The 15587-nt window shown below is 40.9% G+C and overlaps 1 protein-coding gene across 5 annotated transcripts in view; it reads right to left on the bottom strand.

Annotated features, from left to right (window-relative positions):
- The window catches only part of lrba (LPS-responsive vesicle trafficking, beach and anchor containing), a 199847-nt gene that overhangs the window by 146828 nt on the left and 37432 nt on the right, over positions 1-15587 (bottom strand). For 4 of the 5 annotated variants that reach the window (XM_086082314.1, XM_086082316.1, XM_086082317.1 and 1 more), the window contains exons 22-29: positions 7999-9033; positions 7592-7776; positions 6472-6625; positions 5086-5266; positions 2244-2347; positions 1731-1838; positions 527-668; positions 64-424 (exon numbers count right to left, since the gene is read on the bottom strand). In XM_086082314.1, coding sequence (XP_085938440.1) covers positions 64-424; positions 527-668; positions 1731-1838; positions 2244-2347; positions 5086-5266; positions 6472-6625; positions 7592-7776; positions 7999-9033 — 2270 coding nt within the window. The remainder of the gene's footprint in view (positions 1-63; positions 425-526; positions 669-1730; positions 1839-2243; positions 2348-5085; positions 5267-6471; positions 6626-7591; positions 7777-7998; positions 9034-15587) is intronic. The other variant, XM_086082315.1, reaches the window with a different exon arrangement.

The following is a 15587-nucleotide window of genomic DNA, read 5'->3' as shown; positions in this document are numbered from 1 at the left end:
TAACAACAGCTTGTGTTACTCTATTTCCGACGTGAACATTTTAGTGTGAAGAGATGTGCTCACCTGTCAAAAGATCGGATCTGCAGGGAATCCCTGGGAAGGTCGCCCACGCCCGTCGTGCTTCCCAGAAAAGCGGGCGGCAGCAGGCCGGGGTCCACCATGATGTCGTCGGCCGGTGCGCTGACCAGGCTGCGCAGGATGTCCTTCACGTTCTTGCCCTTGGCATCAGCGGGTCTGACCTCGGAGGACAGCGTGGACAGGGCCTCCGAGACGGCATCGGGGCCGTGAGCCGGACCGCCGGAGGAGGACGTCTCTGCTTCGCCGGCCGTTGTGATGGCGGCGTGCTCGTCGCCGATGCCGGAGTCGTAGCGGCGAAGGGAGACGCCGTTCTCCGACTCTTGACCGGCAGACGGAGCGCTGCTGTCTGTACAGAACATAATCATTCAATGAGTTGACTGTTACAGGCGTGATTAAAGATGAATTAACCCCAAAAATCAGGTTTGGGTTTCAATTGGACCTTCTATACCTGTGCTCCGTGTCGACTGCGGTCGTTGGGGATGCTTGTTGTCGTTGTGGGGCTCTAAGATGTCTCGGTACTTGGACACCATGAGGACGGAGATGAAGTAGACCACGGCCAGAGCCAGGAACTGAGCCTGCTTACTGTCCTCCTAGAACAAAACAAACATACTAAACAACATCTGTATTTGCTTGCGCGTGTATACGTATCCATGTACGTTGTCCAGAAAGTGACACTTTTCGGAAGCCAATGTGCACGACTGTATGGATGCTACAAGCGAGTAGAAATATTTGACAAAAATGATACCGGTAGCTTGTGTATCCTCAAAATAAAGTGAAATTGAAACAGTGAAACAGAGGAATATTTAATATTCTGAAATCGGCCTACTTTTTTAAAAATCTTTCAACACACTATGACGTCAGCAGATTATAACTTTCATCACATTTTAGTCAACAAAAAAATCTTTAGTCTTTAGTCTCCTACAGAGGCATAGCTTTGTTTACGAATAGTATAAATTAGTTAGAGTTTCAATTACGGTTTCAAATAAGGCTTAGGCTTTCAAACTGTAGTTTCACTGTAGATTTGTGTTTGAAATTAGGGTTTCCGATATAGCCAAAAATAAAATTAATTATAATTAAAAATACGATTTTTTTCAGTCATTCAGGACGATTACGATTTTAATCTAATAAACCCTACAAACATTTATTTAAATGTTCCTGAGCAAAATGTTCAGACAACAATAATATATACTGATTCTATTTTAAACTTAACATTCATAATTTGTGCTTAAATGCCACAATTAAGTAGTTGTTAGCTTTTGTAAACATGTCCTGTAAACCAAATCCAGCATTCTGCCACTTGTGCAAATTTACAATTCACAAAAACATTTGGATGTAACAGAACATAAGAACAACATCTTAAAATAATCCAGAAGACAAAAATTTGATAACTAGATTTTTTTTTTTATTGTTCAGCCCTACCATAGATAAGGTTTTAAATTGCAGTTTTGAATAAAGGTTTCAAGAAAAATTATGCTTCAAAATGTGGGTTTAAAGTAAGGGCAAGGTTTTTCAAGTTAGCACTTCTAGTTGTATGGGCCTATTGATTTTAATGACTGTAATAGTAAATGGAACAGTGTTACTTTAGTTGCTGGAAACACAAACCCCCGTCTTCAGAGTCAAGCATGTGTGTACGCGTGCTTTCCACAACTCACAATATCCCGGAAGACGACAGCCCTGAGGCGGTTGATGTCCATGTCCTGCAGCAGCCGCTCAAAGTCGCGCACGGGAGACATCCCGCCCGTCACCGCGTCCACAGGACTCTGCGCCAATCAAAGAGACATTTGATTGGTTCTACAAGACACAAACGCATACGGGCAGGGGGGCTTGGGTTTCCTCCGGTGGGAGGACGGCGTCCTTAACGTAATGGCTTTTCTATAGAGCGGCTGCATTATGAATGAGCGTTAACACACACGCGGCGGCGGTTCAGGGAAAGAAAGGCGTGACTTTTACTGGAAGTCGCTGGATCAGATCAACAAAACAACAATGACAAAAGGTAGGGGAGTAATGCAATCAGCTATGAGCTAATGCAATAACGCCTGGTGGTCAACGGGGAGGAAAGGGCAGAGCTCCAATCTGGTCTGGAAGAGACTACAAGGGTTTAAAAAAAATAAAATAAAAAATAAAAAAAAACAGGAGTAGAAGACGAAACCCTGGGTATGACTTGCCTGTGCCGACACAGATATGCCAGGAACGGCTGCGTTTGCTTCTTTGCTGAGCTTCAAGTGAGCCTGCTGACACTCCAGGCAATTTCTCACAGCCATCGCGCACACTATGAGGAGAAAGGAGGTGATTAAAGATGGAATTAACAACCAACTGAGGGTTACGGTTTCAAGTTAAGAGGGCCGCATGGTATCAAACAAGGGTTGGGCTCCAGCAGTTTTAACAATCTCTTCATTCACAAAAATATTTTTGGTCGATCATCTTTTCAATGTTCTGCCCTTAGCGACTGGAACAGCTTGCAACATTCGAATATCATGGAAAATTTTTTTTAAAAGTGAGGAATACTGTACATAATCACTGCCGATTACAAACCTTTTATTCACCATGTCCTATGATGTAATGTAATGTGTTATGTAAATATTAATGCTGTCAAAGTTAACTCATTGATTAATCACAAAAAAAATTGTCACATTAATCATGTATTAATGCAGATTAATCACACTATTCATTTTGACTGCAGATGATCCTTTAGCTTGACAGTGGATGGTTACGTTAAAGATAGCACAGGTGGTGTTTGAGCATGCCTTAAAGTAAAGCATTTAATAAATGTTAGCATATGACATTCAGAATATTTGTTGATGTCAAAATATTGAGGTCTTTTTTTTTTTCATTTTAAATTACAGTAATTTCTGAACTACAAGCCGCCACTCTTTTCACTTGCATTCGACCCTGCGGCTAATACAAAGGTGCGGCTTATCCGTTAGATCACAAGGGGGCGCACTATAAAGGAAGCGCAAGAGCGTCAGGCAGAGCAAAACAAACCAAGAGAGCCCAAATGGGCTCTTTGCACAAATCCACTACTTCCTGAACTCAGTAACCATAACGACAATGGCCAGACACACCTGGATTAACCAGTTTGTCCAATCATGAGAGACAGGAAATGAAGGAGTGGTATTGAGTTGAGGAAATAGTGGATTTGTGCAAAGAGCCCATACAGACAATTTGCCCCCTCATTATGGAAAAGAAAGTAGCGGGAACCCGGTGCGGTAAGATTAAAACACCTGCGGCTTCCAGTCGGGTGCGTCTTATGTGCAACAAACTCGAGTATTCCCTAAATTTAGCTGGCGCGGCTTATAATCAGGTGCGCCTTGTAGTCCCGAAATTACTGTATGCAAGTGATTAACTGATTAGAAAAAGAGGAGGATGAGAGCGTGCAGAGGAAGATATCCTCATAGCATTAAATGTTGAAAGAATTAACACATAACAAGCGCTCTTCAAATTCGGCAGGCAAAAAATGTTGGTAAAAAGCATAGTGATTAATCAGGATTAATCAAAATTCTAAAATGTGATTAATCGGATTTAAAAATGTAATCGTTTGACAGCTCTAGTAAATATGAAACTATATCAAATTGTACAGTTTGCTGTGCACAGTATGTATTAAACTTGAAAATGCAAGAATTTAACTTTTATTATGCTTGGTTTATACTGTCTGCAGTTAGGTCAGCACTGCAAATGAGAAACTGAATAAATAAAAGAAGAATGAGGGTTTCATTGAGGGTTACAGTGCAGGATTATTATTTTTCATTTGTATTTCATTTTTCTTAAAATGGTTTATTTTCATTGTTTACCCTCAATGCAGTTTTTGTCTATGCATTTGTCATCAAACGTGTAATGAGGTGGGAATCATTTTAAAACCCTACCTGGGTTTTCTAATCTCATGGCACAATCTCGTCCTATGATAATTGCTGTGTTTTTATATCACTTTTCTTGTACTGCGTATGTCGTGCAAATAGTAAAATACTAATACAATGAGATTTTAAAATGAAACCACAAGTCAGTCAGTTGAAGAAGCAAACGAAACAATAGTAGAAGAATCAGTAGTAGCAGAAATGAGAGTGGGGAAAAAAACATGCGTATTGTGTGTGACAAAGTGGTGCCAACAGTGTCAGCCCGGTTCACTGTGTCTGCTCCAAGGTCGTACAGTGCAAGGTGTGCTCTTGAATCACACAAATAATCGCAAACACACACTTGTGTGTGTGTGTGTGTGTGTGTGCCTGACTGCTGACTCGGCAGTGAGACACACTTTCCCCTCCTATGCAACAAATAACATCTTACCCTGATGCAACTTCACTTCACATGTGGCACACTTGTAATCTAATGTCATCTAATGTCATCTATTGTAATCCACAACCCCCACTCACTGCTACTGCTGCTTGACAACTGACAAATCTCAGCCATTTGGAAAGCCAAGGAGGGAATTATTCCGTCTGGAAATGGCCTGGCTTTTTCCATTAGGACCACTCTCTCATACGGCCATTTGTAAAAAAGGAGACGGAGGGGAGGAGGGGAGGAGGGGAGGAGGGGAGGAGGGGAGCAGGCCTGGTAGACGCTAAAACCTTGTTACAGTCTGACCAAATCAGATTAGGCGCCTTCAATGGGAAGCACATACCTCATCAAATATTCATTTCATAACAAATGCTGCTGCTGATTTTCCAACACTGGCCCTGCAGGAGTGCGGTGTGGCTTGTTGCTTTCTAATGGAGAATTTTGCACGTGAGAAGCTTTTATTACTGTACGCTGCACTTAGGGTTGCGAAAAAAAAGCGTTTTAAAATAGAGTTAGGATTTCAAGTCAGGGTTAGGGTTTCACTATATATAGTGCAGTAGCACAGCCGAGGCTATTATGGCTAAATCACTACATCACGATAGCGACCATTTTACGACTTTCGCCATGCGGTGGGGGTTACAATAACAGGATAAGGGAAGGTGAGCATAGAGGGAATACACACAAAGGCAATTTTTCAAAAAGGGAGAAAATAACAAATAGAAAGTCAGGAAGTGACACTACCAAGGCGAAGGCACTGTCGCAGGATGCCGCCCGACGACATGTTCTTCTCGGCCTCGATCTCGGCAAAGTTGATCGAGCTGGCGAAGACCAGAATGTCCATGAGGCTTACGAGGCGCTGCAGGAAGGCCACGGAGGAATCCAGCGTCAGGCCTTGAGAAGGCTCGATGTTCTCCAGCTCGTGCTGGAGGCACAGAAGACAGCACAGATATGAAAGCGGCAGGGAAATGGAGCATATGCAGACACCAATGTGTTTACAAACTAAAATCGGAAATAGTGGTTGTATTGGTTAGTGGTGTCTATTAGGGGGAATAAAAATGATATATATTTTATTTTTTAACTCATTCTATTAAATTAATTATTTATAAATTTGTAAAACTACATAACATTTATTTCTTAAACTTTTTTTTTCCCAAGTACTTTGACAAATCTTCCCTACATTAATTTAAAACTAGTACGTATATTAAAGTTCATTGACAAGTTTTTCATTGTATTTATTTATTGATATTTTTATTTTATATCAGAAACTTCTACTCTTATCAAAACTTAGTCTGTAAATAATTGGTTTTAATAAAGTGGACAAAAAGGAAAACAAATAGCAATTCAAACGGAATTATTTTCATTGTAAACAAAAACAAGACAATGATTCTTCACTACATTTATGGGGGGGGAAATCAATTGAAGTCAACTAAATTGTTGACATTGTTTTTAGTGAACAAATGGACTTTACATTGTTCAAATACTAATGATTAAATTAATATGTGAACATTTAAATTACATTTTTAAAATATTTTTTTAAATAAATAAAAAATATCCTACCATAATTAATTTAAAAAAATGAATTAGATTGTTGAGATTATATGCCCAGTATAACAATTTAACAAAAACTAAAAGTACAGTTCTTTTCAACACTAATAAAAAAAAAAGTTTAACTATATACATTGGTAAACTAATTACATTTAATTTTCTTGTATTTAAATCAACAAATATTTCCTACATGAATCAAAATCTAGTAATACAATTCATTTTAATTTTAAAAAGTCAGATTTACAGTAGACAAACATATTTTTGCAGCTACAAGTATGTTTAGTTCCAGGCAGGCATGAGTAAAATCCAATCAATGGCCCTACTTCCTGTCGGCATCTATTTAAGGGGAGGTGCTTAATCTTGCAAGCGGAGAAACACACTTGTCTGTATTCTTATATGGACATTGCAGTAAATTAAGTTAGAAACAACAATAAATCTGCATTCCCGGCCGGGTCAGCATCCCATAAATGAGAGGTCAGACGACAAAACAAGCTAACGATGTTAAGGCAGCGGCTAACGGCAGCAAAAGGTCAATGTGTACTTCCTCTTGTGTGTGTTTGTGTGCCATGGATGGAGACTTACCGAGGAGGAGGTGGCGGCGGACAGCAGCGGCAGGATGCCACCGCACGCCATGACCAGGTTGTCCACCACCTGCGAGATGAGGTGAACGCTGTTGTGCACAAACACTACATTGTCACTGCTGTTAACGAAGTCCAGGACCGTCTTGGTGGAGTGGCTGAATAAAGAGAAAAATATACAAAATTCCTGTTTCAGACAAGTGTTACCTTTTCAAATTCGGGTTTTAAAAAGTTCAAGAATCCAAATTACAATTTCAAGTCAGGTTTAGGGTTTCGAAGTAGAGTTTCAAGTAAAGGTTAGGATTTTAAACAAAGTTTCAAGCCTGGGTTAAGGTTTCAAGTTGGGGCTCCAAGCCTCAGTTTCTGCTTCAGACAAGAGTTGCAATTTGATTTCATCCCTGCTGACCGCCAGAGATGGTGCTTAAAGTGGTCATCTTTGCACACCGTCAAATTCATTCATACTTTCACAAAAAGCACAAAGCTTGTGCATTTTTTTAAGTGTTTGTTTGTTTTGTTTGTTCTTTAGGGCTGGGAATCTATTCTAATTTAATCAATTGATTCAATTTCGATTCACAAGAGTTCAGTTTGATTTAGATTTTTTTTTTACCGATTCAATTTGATTCACTTCACTTCAATCCGATATTGATAAATTTTTTAACATCAATTTTTCTTAAATATAAAAAGTCCACAAACATGAAATTCCAAATAAAATTTTGCTGAAGCAGTAACTGGTTAAATGATTTAGTTTATTAATAAAAGTAGCACGTTAAAAATCACTTAAGTTCAAACAATTCAATAATTGTAAAAATGTATTTAAAAGATTCTGAATTGTTTTAAAGCGCAATAAGTCAGGTCTTTCATAAGTGTAAGAAAATACATTTAAATTCATGTGAACAGTAAATTTCAAGAAAACGGTAAAATACAAGAAAAAAATTAATTAAAATTATATTTTCTAATGAATTTATGGGGGAAAAAAAGAGTTATTAAAATAATCAATTATTGGTTTTATGTTTTGATAACAGCCTCAAAAGGAAAATTTATTTGATGTTGATTATTCAATTTTTTAAACCCAGTCCTATTGTTTTTAGTCCAGTAAAGTTCCAATCAACAGAATCCTGGCCTACCTCCTCCACGCTTGCACCTCTGTCTCAATAGCAAAGAGCAGATCTGTAAGGAGGCGCTGGTGCATGTAGGACCAGCGAAACTCTGGGATGCGGAACATGGTTGAACGCGGCACCGAGGTCCCGCTTTCTCTCGACTGGGCCGAGGAGGCTCCACCAGCTGCGGTTGTCGCCGCTTGGCTCGTTTCCTGTAAACACCACAATGCTGACATTGTAGAGGACACGCTACGAAAAAATTTAGTTTTAAATTCCTTGTGTACAAATAGCTGGGTATCTAAAGTTCCTGCCTACCCATCAAGTGTTAAATTAAATGATCAGGTAAATCTTTTGAGCTGCGTAGTTCCTAAAATGCGCCTATAAGTGGTAGACCTCACCAATAACATCAGATCTGTTATGAAAAAGATACATACTGTTGAGTGTGCCTCCTTCAGTTCCAACCTCTCCGTGTCTAATGCTACATTGGCCACATCTAGGCGGGCTATTTTGATTTCTTTGGTCTTCTGGCCAGCAGTGCTTCTGATGGTGCCACTAGAAGGGGATTCCTCTCCGGAGGCGGTAGTGTCTTGACTCGGTGAGATGGAGTCCGACCCTTTCGGAGTCTCCTGTCCTGTAGAGGGCGCTGTGGGCTGCTGGTCCGTAGAAGCGGGTTCCTCTTCTGGTGGTGTCACATCTTCTTTATCATCTGCTTCAAGGGTCTTTGGTGTTTGGAGGGCCTCCTCACTTTCGGGGACCTCTTTATCTCCAGGTTCTTCATTGTTTTCTTCTAAAGCAACTTCCTGTATTTCGCCAACTTCCTGCTTCATGTCATGACCTTCGTTTTTTCCAACCGCGTCGTCCTCAGTTGCAGCAGAGGCGTACGACGACGAATCCTGGCTGTCATTAACGGGGTCGCTGACGGAGGACACGTCCACCAAGTCCTCATTGAAGACTGAGGCACCACCCAGCAAGCTGTTGTCCAAACGGGCCGCAGACTCGGGAGACGCTTGGTGGTTCTTGGGCTCATCTTTGGCAGCTCCTTCATTCATAGAGTCTTCATTGTTACCGACTTCTCCCTCAATTGGTACAGGATCTTCACTCTGAGGTTCTTGTAGATGATCTGCCTTCTCATTATCGATTGCTGGTTCCTGCTGGTCTGTTTTTCCACCCTGCTCTTCTAAGTTGTCGGTTGGAATCCCAGCATCTTCTTTGGAAGCCTCTTGAGACAGTCTCTGTTCATCCTCCACCACTTTAGACACGGTAACGGACGCCTCCAGCGGCTCAGCAGAAGGTTCATCCACTGTGAGCTCGATGACGGTAGAGGGGGGGCCATTGGTGCAGTCGCCGGCCTCGGAGCTCTGGCTGACTCCGGAAACGGTCCGGATTGTGCCGACAGACCCGGCGGATTCCTCACGCTGGTACTGGCGGAACATGCGGGACAGGTGCTCCTTGTGCTGCTCGAAGGTGACCTGGAAAGACGCAAACCGAACAGTTATTGCCATAAAAAGAGAATAAAACCACGTAATGCAGAACAACGCCATGGTACGAAACAATATGTCAAGATAAGACACAATGTGATACACAGTACTTAATATAATTTGGTGGCAATTAAGAATATGATACAATAAGGTTTTATATTAACGTAATGTGGACTGGATCGGGGTTTGAATTTCTCGCCCTCTGTCTGCGGCTGTGACGTCATGCGTGCATTGTGTACATGAAGAAGGGGGTGCGTAGTTTCATTTTATTCATGTGTAGTTTTCATTTGTAAATCGCTACTGCTAACCTCACAAAGCCAGATTGATAATTGTAAATCACTCAAGGGAGTTCTTCACATTATCAATCTGGAACTTCACTCGGCAGATCCGTTCGGGAAAGGAGGGACTTGCTGTACAATGCTTCGAGCTGATTGGACGATGCGGCATCTTTGCACGTTTGTTTGACCAATCAAGGAAGGGGGGGGGGGACATTTTTACCAGATATAAATGCACGACGCGCCTCTTGCTGTTCAACAAGGAAACAGCGAGTACTTAATCCTGTGAGAACAGAATTGCAGCGTCCATTCGTCTGTTAGGTTTGTTTCCCCCCTGCCGTCGCCGCTTCATGGTTTCGTCCTGCCTGATTGGTCCGACTTTAAAAAAAACGTTGTTGCAAACGAAGCAGCGGGAGCGGCATAAGAGGTATTCTCCGGAGTTTGTGAACTCACAAATACCGCGAGAATTCAGCTTGTTGGCAAGGTTATTTATTCAGCAGCTTTAAAACAATGAAACCTGATTTTGAGAAAAAAATTATTTTACATTTTCATTTTATTTTATTCTAAAAGCTAACATGTTATCATGATTATAAATATGTATATTTGCAAGATTTGAAAACAAGTTTAGCATAATATTAATCACATAGCATTTGAGGCTAACTGTGTCATGTTAAAAATCCTCCCCTCTCTTGTACGTGCAGCTACTTAAGACCTATTAACCCCCATCAGTCTGCCTAGCATCAGATAGCGCTGGATGGATCAGACTGCTCGTCCATAACCACAATGGTTGGCGGTGGCATTTGAGGAAGAAGCCGCACTTGTAAGCGGTCATAGATTAGCGGCAGATGCTATTAGCGCACGTCTGCGAGCAGTGTGGAGTGCGTGTCCGGCATTGGCAAATCCTCCCACGCCTAATACAAGACCTCGCATTAATCACTGGGGCGGCAGGACAGAAAGTCAAAGATGGTGGTGGAAATGGTGGGGTGGGGGTCTTGAGTGAAACTAGACCCACTTTGCAGGTTTTTTTTTTTTTTTTTTTTACCTGGGGCTATTTGGACAGCAGGGAATGAGAGAGGCTTTGAGGGCTAAAAAACAAAAAATGACTAAAACCGGCGGAACCAGAGAAGTAGAAAGAAGGTGAGTAATTGGAATGAGAAGAAAGTAAAGCTGGGAAGAAAGCAGGCTGATTGTTTGTAATTAATTAGGCGTTATTGTTCTAAATTAGCTTGCTACAAGGTGGCTCATTAATCTTCTGTAGTGGGAAACAGTGACTGCTAATCCATAGCTGCCTCCCGAGTGCAGCAGCAGTTGTTGTTCCAGCCCCCCTACCACCTCCCTCGTCGACGTCGTTCTCTCCCGGACCTCAGAGCTGCCACGCCATTAGTTTGGCCTTAATTGGACTCGTTCTTACAATTAAAAGGCTGCATTCCAGTTGCTGTGGAAATGATGTGGTAGGCCGGAGTGGGACATAACATGCTGGACTAAAATGGTGTCGGGGTGGTCGGTTGTCATGTTTCAAAAACGTTACAAGACAAAAAGGAGATGAGGGTATGATGATAATAAGATACATTATAACATAGCTAGCTATAGTTATTGTCATGAGAGAAATTAAGTATGGAATACAGTATGATACGATACAATTATTTTAAATGTATGATACAACAGGTAATGGTGCAATGTGATAAGATATGGCAAGATATGCCAAGATAGGAAGATATACTTTATACTATGAAGGAAATGAAAGCTACTGAATGCAGCAAATTCAATTTCGAATCGCTATTGCCACAAAATGAACGGTAACTGTCGGCCCGATGTAACAAGAGACAAAATATGTATCCAATTGGTGTTTTGCTCAACAATCGTCCCGCACCCACAGACAAACCGTATGCCCCACCCATTCAATCGCAAATCACACTTAGAAAATGTCACTGCCTCACAGACAATCAGAACTTCGACCACGTCCACATGGAGATGAGTTTCAGTGAAGCCCAATGTTTGTTTTTAATCCTTTCTGCGTTACGTCCACACGGAGCCACACAGTGTTTCCATTTCCATATTTCCTGAAATCATGACTCAGTTGTCCCACTTCTTGCATGACTGCGAGCCATTAACTAATTTAAAACCAAAAATGTGGAAACACGTTTTTAATACTTTGTCCTTCACTCCCCAAAACGGATTTACACGTTTTTGGTGTGTGTTTTTTTTTTATGCAAGAGTATACAGAAGGCTCTGATGCAGCTTCTGACATGAAGAGGTGGCTTAAAGCAATGGTAAAAAAAATGGCCGGCAGGTGGCAGCGGAGTATAAGAGATCAGCCCTGCCCATGTTGCAAGAACCTTTTTTTTTTTGTGTGTTTTCACCAGGACTGTGAATATTGATGAAACTTAGCTATATTCTAAGGCTAATTGCTGCAAAACGGAAACCGAAACAAATGTACTTTTTTTTCCCCCGATGAAAGAGGAGACTCTAATCTTTCTTTTGGTAGGTTCCATGTTTTTATGGCAATAGAACACAATATTCTGTGGGCCTTGCAAAATCTGTCAAAATCCAGCTGGGAGCGAAGGGGGTTGCTTCAGTGAAAATGGCTGGGAGCGAATGAGTTAACAACAACAATGGTAGGTTACAGCGTTGCATCAATTTATCATATAATCCACGCAGCATTGAATGTCACGGTTGTAATCATTTTATTCAAGTGGAGACTGAGGGCAGGAAAAAAAATTGGACCACTGCAGCCAAGTGGAGATTGCATCCAAAAATGAAAAGGTCCACAAGCTAACCAGGTAGTGAAGACTGGGTATGCTTGCCTGTTTAGGTCAATAAACAAAACTCAAGCGCAAAGCAGTTTTCTTCCAGCGTGGATCTAATCCAATTAACCAGATGCAACTCCTCCACCAAAATCAATGTCTCCAAGTACTGCAGTGGTAGTTTGACAGATGCCAGGTGGGTTTGTAGGTAACACAAAAACAAATAGCAAACTCTTGGGAAAAAAATACATCTTCCACAGTGGAAGTGTGAAGGACAAAGGGAGATTGTCAGGGTGATTTGTGTACAGGGGAGGCAGACGAGGGGGGCAACCAAATGAGGGGGCTGTTGTGGCAATGCACACACCTGCGCTAACTTTCGTTGAGGGGGTGGGATAACGATATAGTACAGCGACAGTAGTGACTTGTGCTGCACAGTATTTATTTGGATTTTTGAAGGAAACGCCACATTTACAATACTGACATGTTCATTCATATTGTAAAATGACAACAACAAAAAAAGTTGCATCATAAAACTGAGCTATTTTATATCGCAATCGTTCAATTTCAAAATGAACCGTCCTTGAATCCAATCGTACCACATGTTTTGAGTTACATATCGAATCATCTTTTACTGGAGAGATGCAAGCCCCTGAGTGTGAAATGGATTTAGAAATGAATACCTGACTTCATTTTACAGGATTTTCAATATCTTTGTATTTTCAAATATTTGGGGATTATTTTCTAATATATTTTCCTTTTTTTTCCCCCTCATAATTTTGTATTTTTATGTAACATTTGTAAAGTACTTTCTAATGTTTATAATCTAATATTTTCTCATTTCCAGTGTTTTTCTTTATTTTAAATGTGCTGTTTTTTGTTTTTGTTTTTTATTTTGTTTCATGTAACACAAGAATTGTGATCATAAATATTGACCACTTTCAAAATACATGATTACCAGCCCTGGCTGTTTTCCGAACTAATCGCTGGGAGTGGGGGAATTCACTCTAAAAACACCCAACGGCAGAGGATAATCAGGTTAATCGTTTCCAGACATCTGATAATGATGTCTTTGCCGACTTTGATGACACGGAGTGAAAAATACTCAAATTTGGCTCCATTGTCCTGTGTGCGTATTCCGTCAAATTCAAGACAAATATGCAGCAGATTACAGAGCCAGAACAAAAGAAGATTGTGGTAAACACACCTTGGGATGGGTTGTCGCCAATTTTTGATGCTAAAGAAACTAAATCATGAAGTGGGAACATATTTGCCAAGGCGCGTTCGCTCTCGTGAGGATTGCTCGTATTTATGAGGCCTCGTTCCTCCGACGAGTCCCGCACCACTCCGATGAATATTCAATGGGCGCGTCGGATAGAAGAAGGGCTTCCTCGAGAGGGAAAAGGCGAGAATGTGCGCGACTCGTTTTCAAAGACACACACATGCGCGCACGCACACACACACACGCACACACACACACACACACAGCCCTGCAGCAGTGGGAGGAGAGAACAACAGTGACAAACAGCTCTGGCGCTACAAAGGTGGCAGGAAATCTATCAAACGGGACAATAAAATTGCAATTGAGTTTCTTTAGCTTTTTTATAGCGCATGCATGTATCTTTTGTGGCGAATCAGAGCAGTCGTAAGTGTGTGTGTGTGTGTAGAGCTGGAATCTTACAAGAGCTACTGTACACGCAGGGCTTATGTTTTTATAGCCGATTTTTTTTTTGCTTTCAGTCAGTAGGATTACGCAAAAAAACAACAACAATTCTATTAAGCCTTGAGAAGAAGTGCATTACGGGCAAAGAAAAAAACCTTTAAACTTAAGTGAGATTCTGAATAAGACTTATCATTAATTTCTTAGGGATAATGAATGAAGCATGTTGTTGCTTCATGGCCATGTAAAAACGTGAGACACGATTTAGTTACACACTCTCTCTTAGTAGCCTTCTTGGAAAGCAAAGAACGACATTTGGCGACTTGGACTCTGGACAAAATGGACGCCACATGGCTCACTGTAAAGCAGTGGAACCATTCTGACAAAACCCAAAAATACAATTTAAAGTGGATAATAACGTTAAAATATTATGTAGTCATGTTTGTACTATAATAATAATTATATAATATAAAATGACATGATTATATATAAAAAGTATAATATCTTAAAATTTAATGTAGCCATGATTGCATATTCAATTACATTAATTTTCATTTATTCTCCATACCGCTTATGCCGAGTTGGATCGTGGGCGCACTTTGGGAGCGAGGCAGGGTTAACCCTGAACTGGTTGCCAGCCAGCCAATCGCAGGGTACAAATAGACAAACAACCTTTCATACTCACAATCACACCAATGGAGCGTATTCATTGATCATTAAACCCTGCCTGCATGTTTTTGGAAAATGGAAGGAAAACAGAGTACCCAGAGAAAACCCACATCGGTATGGGGAGAACATGCAAACCCCACACAAGGAAGGCTGGAGCCCAGGTTCGAACCCATGACCACTGCACTGTGAGGCGGATGTGCTAACCAGGCAACACCGTGCTGTCAATTACATAAAATATACAAAATAGTAATGATAAAAAACAAAACAACTGGTCGGTGCTGGATTTCACTTTCCTTTCTTTTCTTTGATCCTTCCTCGGGTCTCCTGACAACCTCACGACTCTAGCTGGATTCTGAAGTATTCGGTTTAGGTGAACGGTATGGGATTTTTAATAGGTTTTAGGTGAACTAATGAATACACACTCACACATGCACACGCGCATACAAAATAACAATTAATTTAAAAAATTTAATTAAATTAAAAAAAGAGCAATGATGATGACATGTCAAATCGGTAAAATTACCGAATGAACAATACTGATCTCTCCAGGAAAAAAATAAATAAAATAATAATAATAATAAATACTTTGTTTAAATATACATTTCAAAAAGAGATAAAGCTCAATGTTTTATAATATTTGAAGAAAATGTAAATAATTACAAATAAACAAAATTGCCTATCACTGTTGCAATCAATAATATAAATCAGTTATAGTGATGTACTGTAAGACAGCAGTCACTTCAGACGCATTTTATTTTAGTCCAAAAGCCCTTTGGAAGCACATGGACGCACACACACTCACAGTACCATAGTCTGCCTGCGCCCCCTACAGGCTACTAACATTCCCTGCGCCCACACTGTGTCAAGTGGGTGCCTCACATCACAAGCACATCTTTAACTCACCCTTCACTCTGGCGGGGCTTTTAACTACCACCCCCACCCTCCTCCCCCACCCACCCAGACCACAATCCCACACCGTCCCACGGTTACTTTGCCGTTTTGGAACAGATGAACGTAACGCGATAGCCACAATGACTTTCTTCAAGGCCTGAAATACGCTTTTTTGCAAATAAGAAGTGCCAGCGGTTGATTTCCATCTGTGAATGAAAGCTATTCTATATGTAAATAAAGAGCAGAGAGAAGCTGATTGACTGCTTATGGTGTTACTCTAATGGGACAGCTTCAGTTAGGATGAAAGGT

This window comes from Leptonotus elevatus, chromosome 8, assembly GCF_054856555.1.
Source record: "Leptonotus elevatus isolate MCC_2025b chromosome 8, RoL_Lele_1.0, whole genome shotgun sequence".
Classification (NCBI taxonomy): Eukaryota; Metazoa; Chordata; class Actinopteri; order Syngnathiformes; family Syngnathidae; genus Leptonotus; species Leptonotus elevatus.
This window is presented reverse-complemented; position numbering and strand designations above follow the sequence as displayed.